Consider the following 18,459-nt stretch of genomic DNA (forward strand, 5'->3'; position numbering starts at 1 on the left):
GGGAACACCACGCTCTACCAACTGAGCTACAGGGAATCAGATACGATTACTGCTAACTGACCGGGAACCTCTCAGTAACACAGCTAGAGACGACCCACAGCTAGAGACGACCCATGAAGTGTGACTGGAAAACCCTTTAATGTTATGACAACGCTTCCTCTCCATCACGTCTATGTTGTCCAACAGTGGGGACACAGTAAATACTGGACAGCTGTCCTCTCAGCAGTGGGGGGGACACAGTAAATACTGGACAGCTGTCCTCTCACACAGATCAGAGGCAGTGGGGGGACAGAGTAAATACTGGACAGCTGTCCTCTCAGCAGTGGGGACACAGTAAATACTGGACAGCTGTCCTCTCAGCAGTGGGGGACACAGTAAATACTGGACAGCTGTCCTCTCAGCAGTGGGGGGACACAGTAAATACTGGACAGCTGTCCTCTCAGCAGTGGGGACACAGTAAATACTGGACAGCTGTCCTCTCAGTAGTGGGGGACACAGTAAATACTGGACAGCTGTCCTCTCAGCAGTGGGGGGGACACAGTTAATACTGGACAGCTGTCCTCTCAGCAGTGGGGGGACACAGTAAATACTGGACAGCTGTCCTCTCAGCAGTGGGGACACAGTAAATACTGGACAGCTGTCCTCTCAGCAGTGGGAGGACACAGTAAATACTGGACAGCTGTCCTCTCAGCAGTGGGGGGGACACAGTAAATACTGGACAGCTGTCCTCTCAGCAGTGGGGGACACAGTAAATACTGGACAGCTGTCCTCTCGGCAGTGGGGGGACACAGTAAATACTGGACAGCTGTCCTCTCACACAGATCAGAGGCAGTGGGGGGACACAGTAAATACTGGACAGCTGTCCTCTCAGCAGTGGGGGGGACACAGTAAATACTGGACAGCTGTCCTCTCAGCAGTGGGGGGACACAGTAAATACTGGACAGCTGTCCTCTCACACAGATCAGAGGCAGTGGGGGGGACACAGTAAATACTGGACAGCTGTCCTCTCAGCAGTGGGGGGACACAGTAAATACTGGACAGCTGTCCTCTCAGCAGTGGGGGGACACAGTAAATACTGGACAGCTGTCCTCTCAGCAGTGGGGGGACACAGTAAATACTGGACAGCTGTCCTCTCAGCAGTGGGGGGACACAGTAAATACTGGACAGCTGTCCTCTCGGCAGTGGGGGGACACAGTAAATACTGGACAGCTGTCCTCTCACACAGATCAGAGGCAGTGGGGGGACACAGTAAATACTGGACAGCTGTCCTCTCAGCAGTGGGGAGGACACAGTAAATACTGGACAGCTGTCCTCTCAGCAGTGGGGGGGACACAGTAAATACTGGACAGCTGTCCTCTCAGCAGTGGGGGGGACACAGTAAATACTGGACAGCTGTCCTCTCAGCAGTGGGGGGACACAGTAAATACTGGACAGCTGTCCTCTCACACAGATCAGAGGCAGTGGGGGGACACAGTAAATACTGGACAGCTGTCCTCTCAGCAGTGGGGGGACACAGTAAATACTGGACAGCTGTCCTCTCAGCAGTGGGGGGACACAGTAAATACTGGACAGCTGTCCTCTCGGCAGTGGGGGGACACAGTAAATACTGGACAGCTGTCCTCTCGGCAGTGGGGAAACACAGTAAATACTGGACAGCTGTCCTCTCAGCAGTGGGGGGACACAGTAAATACTGGACAGCTGTCCTCTCAGCAGTGGGGGGACACAGTAAATACTGGACAGCTGTCCTCTCAGCAGTGGGGGGAGACAGTAAATACTGGACAGCTGTCCTCTCAGCAGTGGGGGGACACAGTAAATACTGGACAGCTGTCCTCTCAGCAGTGGGGGGACACAGTAAATACTGGACAGCTGTCCTCTCAGCAGTGGGGGGGACACAGTAAATACTGGACAGCTGTCCTCTCAGCAGTGGGGGGACACAGTAAATACTGGACAGCTGTCCTCTCAGCAGTGGGGACACAGTAAATACTGGACAGCTGTCCTCTCAGCAGTGGGGGGACACAGTAAATACTGGACAGCTGTCCTCTCAGCAGTGGGGGGACACAGTAAATACTGGACAGCTGTCCTCTCAGCAGTGGGGGACACAGTAAATACTGGACAGCTGTCCTCTCAGCAGTGGGGGGACACAGTAAATACTGGACAGCTGTCCTCTCAGCAGTGGGGGGGACACAGTAAATACTGGACAGCTGTCCTCTCAGCAGTGGGGGGACACAGTAAATACTGGACAGCTGTCCTCTCAGCAGTGGGGACACAGTAAATACTGGACAGCTGTCCTCTCAGCAGTGGGGGGACACAGTAAATACTGGACAGCTGTCCTCTCAGCAGTGGGGGGACACAGTAAATACTGGACAGCTGTCCTCTCAGCAGTGGGGGACACAGTAAATACTGGACAGCTGTCCTCTCAGCAGTGGGGGGACACAGTAAATACTGGACAGCTGTCCTCTCAGCAGTGGGGGGACACAGTAAATACTGGACAGCTGTCCTCTCAGCAGTGGGGGGACACAGTAAATACTGGACAGCTGTCCTCTCAGCAGTGGGGGGGGGACACAGTAAATACTGGACAGCTGTCCTCTCAGCAGTGGGGTGACACAGTAAATACTGGACAGCTGTCCTCTCAGCAGTGGGGACACAGTAAATACTGGACAGCTGTCCTCTCAGCAGTGGGGGGGACACAGTAAATACTAGACAGCTGTCCTCTCAGCAGTGGGGGGGACACAGTAAATACTGGACAGCTGTCCTCTCAGCAGTGGGGGACACAGTAAATACTGGACAGCTGTCCTCTCAGCAGTGGGGGACACAGTAAATACTGGACAGCTGTCCTCTCAGTAGTGGGGGACACAGTAAATACTGGACAGCTGTCCTCTCAGTAGTGGGGGGACACAGTAAATACTGGACAGCTGTCCTCTCAGCAGTGGGGGGGACACAGTAAATACTGGACAGCTGTCCTCTCACACAGATCAGAGGCAGTGGGGGGGACACAGTAAATACTGGACAGCTGTCCTCTCAGTAGTGGGGGGACACAGTAAATACTGGACAGCTGTCCTCTCAGCAGTGGGGACACAGTAAATACTGGACAGCTGTCCTCTCACACAGAACCGGCTCAGAGGTATAAATCACCATATTGGGATAGCACAGTAATCTGATGCAGTGATTGGTGGATAGTTTGGTCCTTGGAGTCCTCAGAACAATCTGATGCAGTGATTGGAGGATAGTTTGGTCCTTGTAGTCCTCAGAACAATCTGATGCGGTGATTGGTGGATAGTTTGGTCCTTGTAGTCCTCAGAACAATCTGATGCGGTGATTGGAGGATAGTTTGGTCCTTGTAGTCCTCAGAACAATCTGATGCGGTGATTGGTGGATAGTTTGGTCCTTGTAGTCCTCAGAACAATCTGATGCGGTTATTGGTGGATAGTTTGGTCCTTGTAGTCCTCAGAACAATCTGATGCGGTGATTGGTGGATAGTTTGGTCCTTGTCGTCCTCAGAACAATCTGATGCGGTGATTGGTGGATAGTTTGGTCCTTGTAGTCCTCAGAACAATCTGATGCGGTGATTGGTGGATAGTTTGGTCCTTGTAGTCCTCAGAACAATCTGATGCGGTGATTGGTGGATAGCTTCTCCAGCTGTAACATCTATTGTTCTTCAACAGTTACAGTCAAATGTTCCCAAATCATCAACAGTCATATCAGAGTTTTAATAAAAACTGCCCAAAATGTCAACTTTTCAAATGTTTTCCTAAATGAAATCAATACAAGAGAAAAACAGTTGAAGGGAATATAAAACAAGAGAATGTAGGCTTTACCAGATACAAACCGTTTCAGTTCACGTTTTACCCTGCTCTTACAGCTTTTAGTGGTGCCTTTACATGCTATATGCTTGTTCAAACTATAACGCTGAAATACTACAACAATACGTTGGAATACTACAACAATACGTTGGAATACTACAACAATACGTTGGAATACTACAACGATACGTTGGAATACTACAACAATACGTTGGAATACTACAACGATACGTTGGAATACTACAACGATACGTTGGAATACTACAACGACACGTTGAAATACTACAACGACACGTTGGAATACTACAACGATACGTTGGAATACTACAACGATACGTTGGAATACTACAACGATACGTTGGAATACTACAACGATACGTTGAAATACTACAACGATACGTTGGAATACTACAACGATACGTTGGAATACTACAACGATACGTTGGAATACTACAACGATACGTTGGAATACTACAACAATACGTTGGAATACTACAACGATACGTTGGAATACTACAACAATACGTTGAAATACTACAACAATACGTTGGAATACTACAACAATACGAAATGAACCGCTGTGGAGAGTTTATTAACGTAGCATCTTGAAGTATTGTAACAACCGTCGTCAAGAATGGACCAAGGCGCAGCGGGAATGTGGATACTCATAGTTTCTTTTAATAAACTTTAAGTAAAGCATCCACAGGCAAAACAATAAACAATACTCACGACGGCAACAGTGTAGCAGGCTCAAGAAACGCAGTGCTCACAAACAACTACCCACAACCCCAAAGAAAAACACACACTACTATATAGGACTCCCAATCAAAGGCAACTCAACACACCTGCCTTCAATTGGGAGTCCAATCACCCACACAACGTTTAACACACACAAACCCCCTGCCACATCCTGACCAAAACTAACACAATTACGCCCTCTGCTGGTCAGGTACGTGACAAGTATTAATATTTCATCCACTTCCAAGTCAAAAAACACATTATTTACATGTTCAAAAAGGTTTTTAATAAAAAATATCTTATAATTACAATAGTCTATTTGAGCATAATAGATATTTTCTTCCACATAGAGCATCTGTTTCTACACAGACAATCTCTGAATTGTCTCCAGTCATTTGTTCCTCTTTACAATATGAAACATGTTTATCTCAGCGAAAAAAATACCCCGTTCAACACAAATCATCTATTTGAAACAATAGACGTCAAAACATGTACAATTATTTTCCTGTTTTAGTAAAGTTCCACACTGTAGTTTTTTTTTGTTATTTTATTTTATTTTATAAACCGGTATTTGTCACATTTTATATAAACTGTTATTTGCTGTTCAACAAGCTCTAGTTTCTAGCAAGACCTCACAACAAGGGATTCTTCATCCACCCTTTTACAATTGTAATAGTATTTGACATATAAAGTTAAGGGATGGGAAGTTATGGGCCAGTTGAACATAGCAGGCTTTAGTTTGTTTCTAATAAATGTGTTATAAATAGGTTTTTATTTGCCAGTAGTAGTTTCTCCAGCAGGGGGAAGGGGGGATTCCCCTGTGTGATAAAGCTTTGTGTGGCTGGCTGAGATTCCCTGGCTGCTGGCTGTGGACTGGAGCAGCTCTCCCCTGCTCTGCTCTCAGCTCTGCTCTGCTCACCGAAACCGCTCTGCACACCTGTGGACAGAATGAATAGACGGGGTGTGTGAACGGTCTGAACCAGACTGACTGGAGCGCTACCAACACAACACAGGGCTTCATCAACAAGCCAAAACAAACGGACCGGCTTCCACTATACCACAAACACAGCTGTCTGCCTGCCTGCCTGTCTGCCTGCCTGCCTGCCTGCCTGTCTGTCTGTCTGTCTGTCTGTCTGTCTGTCTGTCTGTCTGTCTGTCTGTCTGTCTGTCTGTCTGTCTGTCTGTCTGTCTGTCTGTCTGTCTGTCTGTGTCTGACTGCCCTAACCAGGCTCTGGGTCCTTACAGCTAACCTAACCAGGCTCTGGGTCCTTACAACTAACCTAACCAGACTCTGGGTCCTTACAGCTAACCTAACCAGGCTCTGGGTCCTTACAGCTAACCTAACCAGGCTCTGGGTCCTTACAGCTAACCTAACCAGGCTCTGGGTCCTTACAGCTAACCTAACCAGGCTCTGGGTCCTTACAGCTAACCTAACCAGGCTCTGGGTCCTTACAGCTAACCTAACCAGGCTCTGGGTCCTTACAACTAACCTAACCAGGCTGCTACTCATAATAATAACAATACTTCTACTACGACTACTACTCATAATAATAATAACACTACTACTACTACTACTCATAATAATAATAACAATAATAATACTACTGCTACTACTACTACTACTACTACTACTACTACTGCTACTACTACTCATAATAATCATAACAATAATAATAATACTGCTACTACTACTACTACTCATAATAATAACAATAATACTGATACTACTACTCATAATAACAATATTAATAATAATACTGCTACTACTACTCATAATAACAATAATAATAATAAAACTACTACTACTACTACTACTACTCATAATAATCATAACAATACTACTACTACTACTACTACTACTACTCATAATAATCATAACAATACTACTACTACTACTACTACTACTACTACTACTACTACTACTCATAATAATAATAATAATAATAATAATACTACTCATAATAATCATAACAATAATAATAACACTACTACTACTACTATTCATAATAATAACAATAATAATACTACTGCTACTACTACTCATAATAATCATAACAATAATAATAATACTGCTACTACTACTACTACTACTACTACTCATAATAACAATACTACTACTACTACTACTACTAATTATAATAATAATAATTATAACACTACTACTACTACTACTACTACTCATAATAATACGACTACTACTACTACTACTACTACTACTCATAATAATAACAACAATACTGCTACTACTACTCATAATAACAATATTAATAATAATAATACTGCTACTACTACTCATAATAACAATAATAATAATAAAACTACTACTACTATTACTACTACTCATAATAATAAGAACAATACTACTACTATTACTATTACTACTACTCATAATAATAATAATAATATGAATAATAATACTCACAATAACAATAATAATAATACTCATAATAATAACAACAATAATAATAATACCACTCATAATAATAACAACAACACTAATAATAATAATAATACTCATAATAACAATAATAATTATAATTATAATAACAATAATACTACTACTCATAAAAATAAAAAATAATTATAATAATAATACTACTCATAATAACAATAATAATAATACTACTACTACTCATAATAATAATAATAATAACAATAATAATAATACTAATACTCATAACAGTAATAATAATACTACTACTACTACTACTACTCATAATAGCAATAACAATAATAATAATACTGCTACTACTACTACTCATGATAATAATAATAATACTGATAGTACTACTCACGATAATAATAATACTGCTAGAACTACTCATAATAATAATAATGCTAGTACAACTCAATAATAATAATAATAATAATAATACTGCTACTACTATTCATTTTTATTGTTATTATGTGTAACAGTAGCAGTATTATGCATAGTAGTAGCATTATTATTATTATTATTATTATTATAAGTAGTAGTAGCAGTATTATTATTATTATTATTATTATTATGAGTATTACTTGCATTATTATTATAATAATTATGAGTAGTACTAGCAGTATTATTATTATATAATAATAATAATAGAATGCCAGTACTACCAATAATAATGATAATACTGCTACTACTACTACTCATGATAATAATAACAATAATAATAATACTGCTACCACTACTACTCATGGTAATAATAATAATACTGATAGTACTACTCATAATAATAACAATAATAATAATACTGCGAACACTACTCATAATAACAGTAACAATAATACTGCTACTACTAATACTCATAATAACAATAATAATACAACTACTACTACTGCTCATAATAATAAGAACAATAATATTAACACTGCTACTACTACCCATAATAATAATAATAATAATAATACTGCTACTACTACCCATAATAATAATAATAATAATACTGCTAGTACTACTCATAATAATAATAATGCTACTACTACTCATAATAATAATACTGCTACTACTACTACTACTGCTACTACTACTCATAATAATAACATTTCTACTACTAATAATAATAATACTGCTATTACTACTCATAAAAATAATAATACTGCTACTACTACCCATAATAACAATAATAATAATAATACTGCTAGTACTACTCATAATAATAATAATAATACTGCTAGTACTACTCATAATAATAATATTACTGCTAGTACTACTCATAATAATAATAATAATACTGCTACTACTACTCATAATAATAATAATACTGCGAGTACTACTCATAATAATAATAATAATACTGCGAGTACTACTGATAATAAAAATAATTATAATACTGATACTACAACCCATAAAAATAACAATAATATTACTGCTACTACTACACGTAATAATACTAATAATACTGCTACAACTACTCATAATAATAATAATAATACTGCTAGTACTACTCATAATAATAATAATAATACTGCTAGTACTACTCATAATAAAAATACTGCTAGTACTACTCATAATAATAATACTGCTACTACCACCCATAATAATAATAATACTGCTAGCACTACTCATAATAATAATAATAATACTGCTACTACTACTCATAATAAAAATACTGCCAGTACCACTCATAATAATAATACTGCTAGCACTACTCATAATAATACTAATAATACTGCTAGTACCACTCATAACAATAATAATACTGCTATTACTACTCATAATTATAATACTGCTAGTACTACTCATAATAATAATACTACTGCCAGTAGTACTCATAATAATAATAATAATACTGCTAGTACTACTCATAATAATAACACTGCTACTACTACTCATAATAATAATACTGCTACTACTACCCATAATAATAATAATACTGCTAGTTCTACTCATAATAATAATAATACTGCTACTACTACTCATAATAATAATAATACTGCTAGTACTACTCATAATAATAATGCTGCTAGTACTACTCATAATAATAATAATAATAATCATCATAATACTGCTACTACTACTCATAATAATAATAATACTGCTAGTACTACTCATAATAATAATACTGCTACTACTACTCATAATAATAATAATAGTAATAATAATACTGCTAGTACTACTCATAATAACAATACTGCTACTACTACTCATAATAATAATAATAGTAATAATAATACTGCTACTACTACTCATAATAATAATAATAGTAATAATAATACTGCTACTACTACTCATAACAATAATAATAATAATTACACTGCTGGAACTACCTATAATAATAATACTGCTACTACTACTCATAATAATAATACTGCTACTACTACTCATAATAATAATATTGCTAGTACTACTCATAATAATAATACTGCTACTACTACTCATAATAATAACACTGCTAGTACTACTCATAATAATAATACTCCTAGTACTACTCATAATAATAATACTGCTAGTACTACTCATAATAATAATACTGCTACTACTACTCATAATAATAATACTGCTACTACTACTCATAATAATAATACTGCTAGTACTACTCATAATAATAATACTGCTACTACTACTTATAATAATAATAATAATACTGCTACTACTACTCATAATAATAACACTGCTAGTACTACTCATGATGATTATACTGCTAGTACTACTCATAATAATAATACTGCTAGTACTACTCATAATAATAATACTGCTAGTACTACTCACAATAATAATACTGCTATTACTACTCATAATAACAATAATAATACTGCTACTACTACTCATAATAATAATACTGCTAGTACTACTCATAATAATAATACTGCTACTACTACCCATAATAATAATACTGCTAGTACTACTCATAATAATAATACTGCTACTACTACTCATAATAATAATAATAATACTGCTACTACTACTCATAATAATAATAATACTGCTACTCATACTACTACTAATAATACTGCTAATACTACTGGTAATAATAATACTGCTACTACTACTCATAATATTAACACTGCTACTACTACCCATAATAATAATAATAATAATAATACTGCTACTACTACCCATAATAATAATAATAATAATACTGCTAGTACTACTCATAATAATAATAATGCTACTACTACTCATAATAATAATACTGCTACTACTACTACTACTGCTACTACTACTCATAATAATAACATTTCTACTACTAATAATAATAATACTGCTATTACTATTCATAAAAATAATAATACTGCTACTACTACCCATAATAACAATAATAATAATAATACTGCTAGTACTACTCATAATAATAATAATAATACTGCTAGTACTACTCATAATAATAATATTACTGCTAGTACTACTCATAATAATAATAATAATACTGCTACTACTACTCATAATAATAATAATACTGCGAGTACTACTCATAATAATAATAATAATACTGCGAGTACTACTGATAATAAAAATAATTATAATACTGATACTACAACCCATAAAAATAACAATAATATTACTGCTACTACTACACGTAATAATACTAATAATACTGCTACAACTACTCATAATAATAATAATAATACTGCTAGTACTACTCATAATAATAATAATAATACTGCTAGTACTACTCATAATAAAAATACTGCTAGTACTACTCATAATAATAATACTGCTACTACCACCCATAATAATAATAATACTGCTAGCACTACTCATAATAATAATAATAATACTGCTACTACTACTCATAATAAAAATACTGCCAGTACCACTCATAATAATAATACTGCTAGCACTACTCATAATAATACTAATAATACTGCTAGTACCACTCATAACAATAATAATACTGCTATTACTACTCATAATTATAATACTGCTAGTACTACTCATAATAATAATACTACTGCCAGTAGTACTCATAATAATAATAATAATACTGCTAGTACTACTCATAATAATAACACTGCTACTACTACTCATAATAATAATACTGCTACTACTACCCATAATAATAATAATACTGCTAGTTCTACTCATAATAATAATAATACTGCTACTACTACTCATAATAATAATAATACTGCTAGTACTACTCATAATAATAATGCTGCTAGTACTACTCATAATAATAATAATAATAATCATCATAATACTGCTACTACTACTCATAATAATAATAATACTGCTATTACTACTCATAATTATAATACTGCTAGTACTACTCATAATAATAATACTACTGCCAGTAGTACTCATAATAATAATAATAATACTGCTAGTACTACTCATAATAATAACACTGCTACTACTACTCATAATAATAATACTGCTACTACTACCCATAATAATAATAATACTGCTAGTTCTACTCATAATAATAATAATACTGCTACTACTACTCATAATAATAATAATACTGCTAGTACTACTCATAATAATAATGCTGCTAGTACTACTCATAATAATAATAATAATAATCATCATAATACTGCTACTACTACTCATAATAATAATAATACTGCTAGTACTACTCATAATAATAATACTGCTACTACTACTCATAATAATAATAATAGTAATAATAATACTGCTAGTACTACTCATAATAACAATACTGCTACTACTACTCATAATAATAATAATAGTAATAATAATACTGCTACTACTACTCATAATAATAATAATAGTAATAATAATACTGCTACTACTACTCATAACAATAATAATAATAATTACACTGCTGGAACTACCTATAATAATAATACTGCTACTACTACTCATAATAATAATACTGCTACTACTACTCATAATAATAATATTGCTAGTACTACTCATAATAATAATACTGCTACTACTACTCATAATAATAACACTGCTAGTACTACTCATAATAATAATACTCCTAGTACTACTCATAATAATAATACTGCTAGTACTACTCATAATAATAATACTGCTACTACTACTCATAATAATAATACTGCTACTACTACTCATAATAATAATACTGCTAGTACTACTCATAATAATAATACTGCTACTACTACTTATAATAATAATAATAATACTGCTACTACTACTCATAATAATAACACTGCTAGTACTACTCATGATGATTATACTGCTAGTACTACTCATAATAATAATACTGCTAGTACTACTCATAATAATAATACTGCTAGTACTACTCACAATAATAATACTGCTATTACTACTCATAATAACAATAATAATACTGCTACTACTACTCATAATAATAATACTGCTAGTACTACTCATAATAATAATACTGCTACTACTACCCATAATAATAATACTGCTAGTACTACTCATAATAATAATACTGCTACTACTACTCATAATAATAATAATAATACTGCTACTACTACTCATAATAATAATAATACTGCTACTCATACTACTACTAATAATACTGCTAATACTACTGGTAATAATAATACTGCTACTACTACTCATAATAATAATACTGCTACTACTACTCATAATAATAATAATAATACTGCTACTACTACTCATAATAATAATAATACTGCTACTCATACTACTACTAATAATACTGCTAATACTACTGGTAATAATAATACTGCTACTACTACTCATAATAATAATACTGCTACTACTACTCATAATAATAATACTGCTAGTACTACTCATAATAATAATAATAGTACTACTGCTAGTACTACTCATAATAATACTACTGCTACTACTACTCATAATAATAACACTGCTAGTACTACTCATACTAATAATAATACTGCTAGTACTACTCATAATAATAATAATACTGCTACTACTACTCATAATAATAATACTGCTAGTACTACTCATAATAATACTGCTAGTACTACTCATAATAATACTGCTAGTACTACTCATAATAATAACACTGCTACTACTACTCATAATAATAATACTGCTAGTACTACTCATAATAATAATAATACTGCTAGTACTACTCATAATAATAACACTGCTACTACTACTCATAATAATACTGATGCAGGTGAATTGAAGGTTTATTTCATTGAAGAGAACACACAGATTGTGAAGCAGGTTTAAACCAGAATAATCAGATACTACTCACCATTTAATCAGCGGCACAAAACGGAGTCCTCCTTCTGGCCTGTTGACGTCCTCTGAAACAAGAGGAAAGAGAATGAATACTATCCCCAGGTACGGTGACGCAAATCACGAGCTCTACAGAGAATGAACCAGGTGACGTGTTGACTACACGACAGGACCCTTCACTACAACGTAATGTATCATCTGATCTGAGAGCATCACAGCAGGACTACAACACAGGACCCTTCAATACAACGTAATTTATCAACTGATCTGAGAGCATCACAGCGGGACTACAACACAGGACCCTTCACTACAACGCAATTTATCAACTGATCTGAGAGCATCACAGCAGGACTACAACACAGGACCCTTCAATACAACACAATGTATCATCTGATCTGAGAGCATCACAGCGGGACTACACCACAGGACCCTTCACTACAACACAATTTATCATCTGATCTGAGAGCATCACAGCGGGACTACAACACAGGACCCTTCAATACAACACAATGTATCATCTGATCTGAGAGCATCACAGCGGGACTACAACACAGGACCCTTCAATACAACACAATTTATCATCTGATCTGAGAGCATCACAGCGGGACTACAACACAGGACCCTTCAATACAACACAATTTATCATCTGATCTGAGAGCATCACAGCAGGACTACAACACAGGACCCTTCAATACAACACAATTTATCATCTGATCTGAGAGCATCACAGCGGGACTACAACACAGGACCCTTCAATACAACTCAATTTATCAACTGATCTGAGAGCATCACAGCAGGACTACAACACAGGACCCTTCAATACAACACAATTTATCATCTGATCTGAGAGCATCACAGCGGGACTACAACACAGGACCCTTCAATACAACACAATTTATCATCTGATCTGAGAGCATCACAGCAGGACTACAACACAGGACCCTTCAATACAACGCAATTTATCATCTGATCTGAGAGCATCACAGCGGGACTACAACACAGGACCCTTCAATACAACTCAATTTATCAACTGATCTGAGAGCATCACAGCAGGACTACAACACAGGACCCTTCACTACAACACAATTTATCATCTGATCTGAGAGCATCACAGCGGGACTACAACACAGGACCCTTCAATACAACACAATTTATCATCTGATCTGAGAGCATCACAGCGGGACAACAACACAGGACCCTTCAATACAACACAATTTATCATCTGATCTGAGAGCATCACAGCGGGACTACAACACAGGACCCTTCACTACAACACAATTTATCATCTGATCTGAGAGCATCACAGCGGGACTACAACACAGGACCCTTCACTACAACACAATTTATCATCTGATCTGAGAGCATCACAGCGGGACTACAACACAGGACCCTTCAATACAACACAATTTATCATCTGATCTGAGAGCATCACAGCGGGACTACAACACAGGACCCTTCAATACAACACAATTTATCATCTGATCTGAGAGCATCACAGCAAGACTACAACACAGGACCCTTCAATACAACACAATTTATCATCTGATCTGAGAGCATCACAGCGGGACTACAACACAGGACCCTTCACTACAACACAATTTATCATCTGATCTGAGAGCATCACAGCAGGACTACAACACAGGACCCTTCACTACAACGCAATTTATCATCTGATCTGAGAGCATCACAGCAGGACTACAACACAGGACCCTTCACTACAATGCAATTTATCATCTGATCTGAGAGCATCACAGCGGGACTACAACACAGGACCCTTCACTACAACACAATTTATCATCTGATCTGAGAGCATCACAGCGGGACTACAACACAGGACCCTTCACTACAACACAATTCATCATCTGATCTGAGAGCATCACAGCAGGACTACAACACAGGACCCTTCACTACAATGCAATTTATCATCTGATCTGAGAGCATCACAGCGGGACTACAACACAGGACCCTTCACTACAACACAATTTATCATCTGATCTGAGAGCATCACAGCGGGACTACAACACAGGACCCTTCAATACAACACAATTTATCATCTGATCTGAGAGCATCACAGCAGGACTACAACACAGGACCCTTCACTACAACACAATTTATCATCTGATCTGAGAGCATCACAGCGGGACTACAACACAGGACCCTTCAATACAACACAATTTATCATCTGATCTGAGAGCATCACAGCAGGACTACAACACAGGACCCTTCACTACAATGCAATTTATCATCTGATCTGAGAGCATCACAGCAGGACAACAACAGACTACAGACTCCTTCACCTCAAGCACAGGGGTCCTGTCTTTCACATGTACCATCTACTGCCACTAGAAATGATGTATTATGGCTTTCAATAGAAATGTGTCTCTGTCAATACAATGTTTCAATAACATGTGTCTCTGTCAATACGATGTTTCAATAACATGTGTCTCTGTCAATAGGATGTTTCAATAACATGTGTCTCTGTCAATAGGATGTTTCAATAACATGTGTCTCTGTCAATACGATGTTTCAATAACATGTGTCTCTGTCAACACGATGTTTCAATAACATGTGTCTCTTTGTCAATACGATGTTTCAATAACATGTGTCTCTGTCAATACGGTGTTTCAATAACATGTGTCTCTGTCAATACGATGTTTCAATAACATGTCTCTGTCAATACGATGTTTCAATAACATGTGTCTCTGTCAATACTGTGTTTCAATAACATGTGTCTCTGTCAATAAGATGTTTCAATAACATGTGTCTCTGCCAATACGATGTTTCAATAACATGCGTCTCTGCCTTGTCAACATGATGTTTCAATAACATGTGTCTCTTTGTCAATACGATGTTTCAATAACATGTGTCTCTTTGTCAATACTGTGTTTTCCGCAAGAACATAAACAAGACCATTTGTTATTCTACAATACAGGAGTCTCCTGGCTGGAAAAGGACCACGCCGCTGATACCATCACTCATTCTATATATAGTCTTCTAGACCATCCCGTTGGGCAACACACTGGTTGAATCAACGTTGTTTCCACGTCATTTCATTTTCTGAACCAACGTGGAATAGACGTTGAATTGACGTCTTGCGCCGTCGCTTCTTTACCTGGCGGTCCGTGTTGAGAACCGTTAGCGGTGTCCGGTTAGAGGCGGGGGACTGCGGGCACGTCCCCGTCTGTTGTTTCAGGAGAGAAGGGTGCGTCTCCAGCGCCAGCTGCAGGTCCAAGATGTAATCTATGACGTGCTGAAGGATCTCCACTTTGCTGACTTTCTTATCCTGCGGTATGGTGGGTACGAGACGCTTGAGACGACTGTAACAGTGGTTCATATCGTCCTGCAGACACAGCTGCTCTTCTTCTTCTCTCTGCAACCGAGACCGGGCGATGTTCAGGCTGTGATCCGAGAGGTAGTGTAAAGAAAGCTCGTTGCTGCTGCAGATTGAGGTATCCTTATTAGCCTTCATTTTTTGGGGGTAATAACGCAGCCGGTACGGCGGAGGAGGGGGGGTTTTGAGAGAAAACAATCACACTGGTACCAAATACCGGAGATTATGTGTAGGAGATGAAGATGGGTATGACCGACGTAAAAGCCAAAACTGCCCCCCCCACCAAAAAAGAAAACGGTCGACAAAAAAAAAATGTTTCAAAAGTAGTATGATTTTATTCTGTCAACATCCCGTGGACCAGTCGGTTCTACTCCACCGAGCACAGCGTGAAGAATGAATAGATTCCGGACACTTATATGGGGAAGGGGAGGCGCCAGCGCGCGGCTGGTTGACAGTTCGGTGGAGAAACCGGTCAATCACGAGCCGTCCGGTGCCCGTGATGGAACAACAACCACCCTATAGAAATGCGCTGCGGAGGGTGACACGCCTGTCGAAGGTTTGTGTGTGGTGTGTGTGTGTGTGTGTGTGTGTGTGTAAGGAGGCACGGAGCATATAAAATATAAAATGCAATAATTCTGTGTAAACCTGATTATCATCGTTCACTTAAAATATATATTTATATTTTATATATCTTGTACGTGAAATCAACGTTTTTATGTCATACACAAGATTCAACAGGGAGCAAAAAGGTGAAATCCTTCTAGCCAGCTACCTCTCAACAGTGCAGTGAAATCCTTCTAGCCAGCTACCTCTCAACAGTGCAGTGAAATCCTTCTAGCCAGCTACCTCTAAACAGTGCATTGAAATCCTTCTAGCCAGCTACCTCTAAACAGTGCAGTGAAATCCTTCTAGCCAGCTACCTCTCAACAGTGCAGTGAAATCCTTCTAGCCAGCTACCTCTCAACAGTGCAGTGAAATCCTTCTAGCCAGCTACCTCTAAACAGTGCAGTGAAATCCTTCTAGCCAGCTACCTCTCAACAGTGCAGTGAAATCCTTCTAGCCAGCTACCTCTCAACGGTGCAGTGAAATGCTTCTAGCCAGCTGCCTCTCAACAGTGAAATATAAAAGAAGAACAAAAGTAAATATTAACAAACACAGTAAGGTAATTGTTATACGGTTATTAAACGGATAGCCTAAATTAATATCGTAGAATAGTCTGTAGCACTCAGCTTCTCTCTGCATGCTTTTAAAACCGACCACTAGGGGCCAGTAGTGGGACCAACCAAGTCATTCTTATTGGAGTCACAAGCAAGTCACAAAGTCCAAGTTTCAAGTCGAGACCCAGGTAGAACAGGTCGAGACCCAGGTAGAACAGGTCGAGACCCAGGTAGAACAGGTCGAGACCCAAGTAGTACAGGTCGAGACCCAAGTAGTACAGGTCGAGACCCAAGTAGAACAGGTCGAGTCTCGAGTCAAGTCTCTAGTCGAGACCCAAGTAGAACAGGTCGAGACCCAGGTAGAACAGGTCGAGACCCAGGTAGAACAGGTCGAGTCTCGAGTCAAGTTTCAAGTCGAGACCCAGGTAGAACAGGTCGAGACCCGAGTAGAACAGGTCGAGACCCGAGTAGAACAGGTCGAGACCCAGGTAGAACAGGTCGAGACCCAGGTAGAACAGGTCGAGACCCAGGTAAAACAGGTCGAGACCCAGGTAGAACAGGTCGAGACCCAGGTAGAACAGGTCGAGACCCAGGTAGAACAGGTCGAGAAAAGTAGAACAGGTCGAGACCCAAGTAGAACAGGTCGAGACCCAGGTAGAACAGGTCGAGACCCAGGAAGAACAGGTCGAGACCCAGGTAGAACAGGTCGAGAAAAGTAGAACAGGTCGAGACCCAAGTAGAACAGGTCGAGACCCAGGTAGAACAGGTCGAGACCCAGGTAGAACATGTCGAGACCCAAGTAGAACAGGTCGAGACCCAGGTAGAACAGGTCGAGACCCAGGTAGAACAGGTCGAGGCCCAGGTAGA

The 18,459-nt window shown here is 38.1% G+C and overlaps 1 protein-coding gene across 1 annotated transcript; it reads right to left on the reverse strand.

Annotated features, from left to right (window-relative positions):
- Positions 1 to 4,456: 4,456 nt before the first annotated feature.
- On the reverse strand, positions 4,457 to 16,966 carry LOC106593198 (DNA-binding protein inhibitor ID-4). The gene is made up of 3 exons (XM_082972700.1): positions 16,217 to 16,966; positions 13,121 to 13,172; positions 4,457 to 5,475 (listed from the first exon to the last, which is right to left on the reverse strand). The coding sequence occupies exons 1-2, from the start codon at positions 16,571 to 16,573 to the stop codon at positions 13,128 to 13,130; spliced, it is 402 nt and encodes a 133-aa protein (XP_082828826.1). The 5' UTR covers positions 16,574 to 16,966; the 3' UTR covers positions 4,457 to 5,475; positions 13,121 to 13,127.
- Positions 16,967 to 18,459: the final 1,493 nt, after the last annotated feature.

This window comes from Salmo salar, unplaced genomic scaffold (genome assembly GCF_965601325.2).
Source record: "Salmo salar unplaced genomic scaffold, fSalSal1 ptg000988l, whole genome shotgun sequence".
Classification (NCBI taxonomy): Eukaryota; Metazoa; Chordata; class Actinopteri; order Salmoniformes; family Salmonidae; genus Salmo; species Salmo salar.

What these genes read in the sequence shown, in the direction of transcription:
- LOC106593198 (XM_082972700.1), bottom strand. Translation starts at nt 16,573, where the DNA reads ATGAAGGCTAATAAGGATACCTCAATCTGCAGCAGCAACGAGCTTTCT. An exon ending in TTCTCAACACGGACCGCCAG is followed by an intron (nt 13,173 to 16,216) that starts GTAAAGAAGCGA and finishes CTCTTGTTTCAG; the next exon opens with AGGACGTCAACAGGCCAGAA.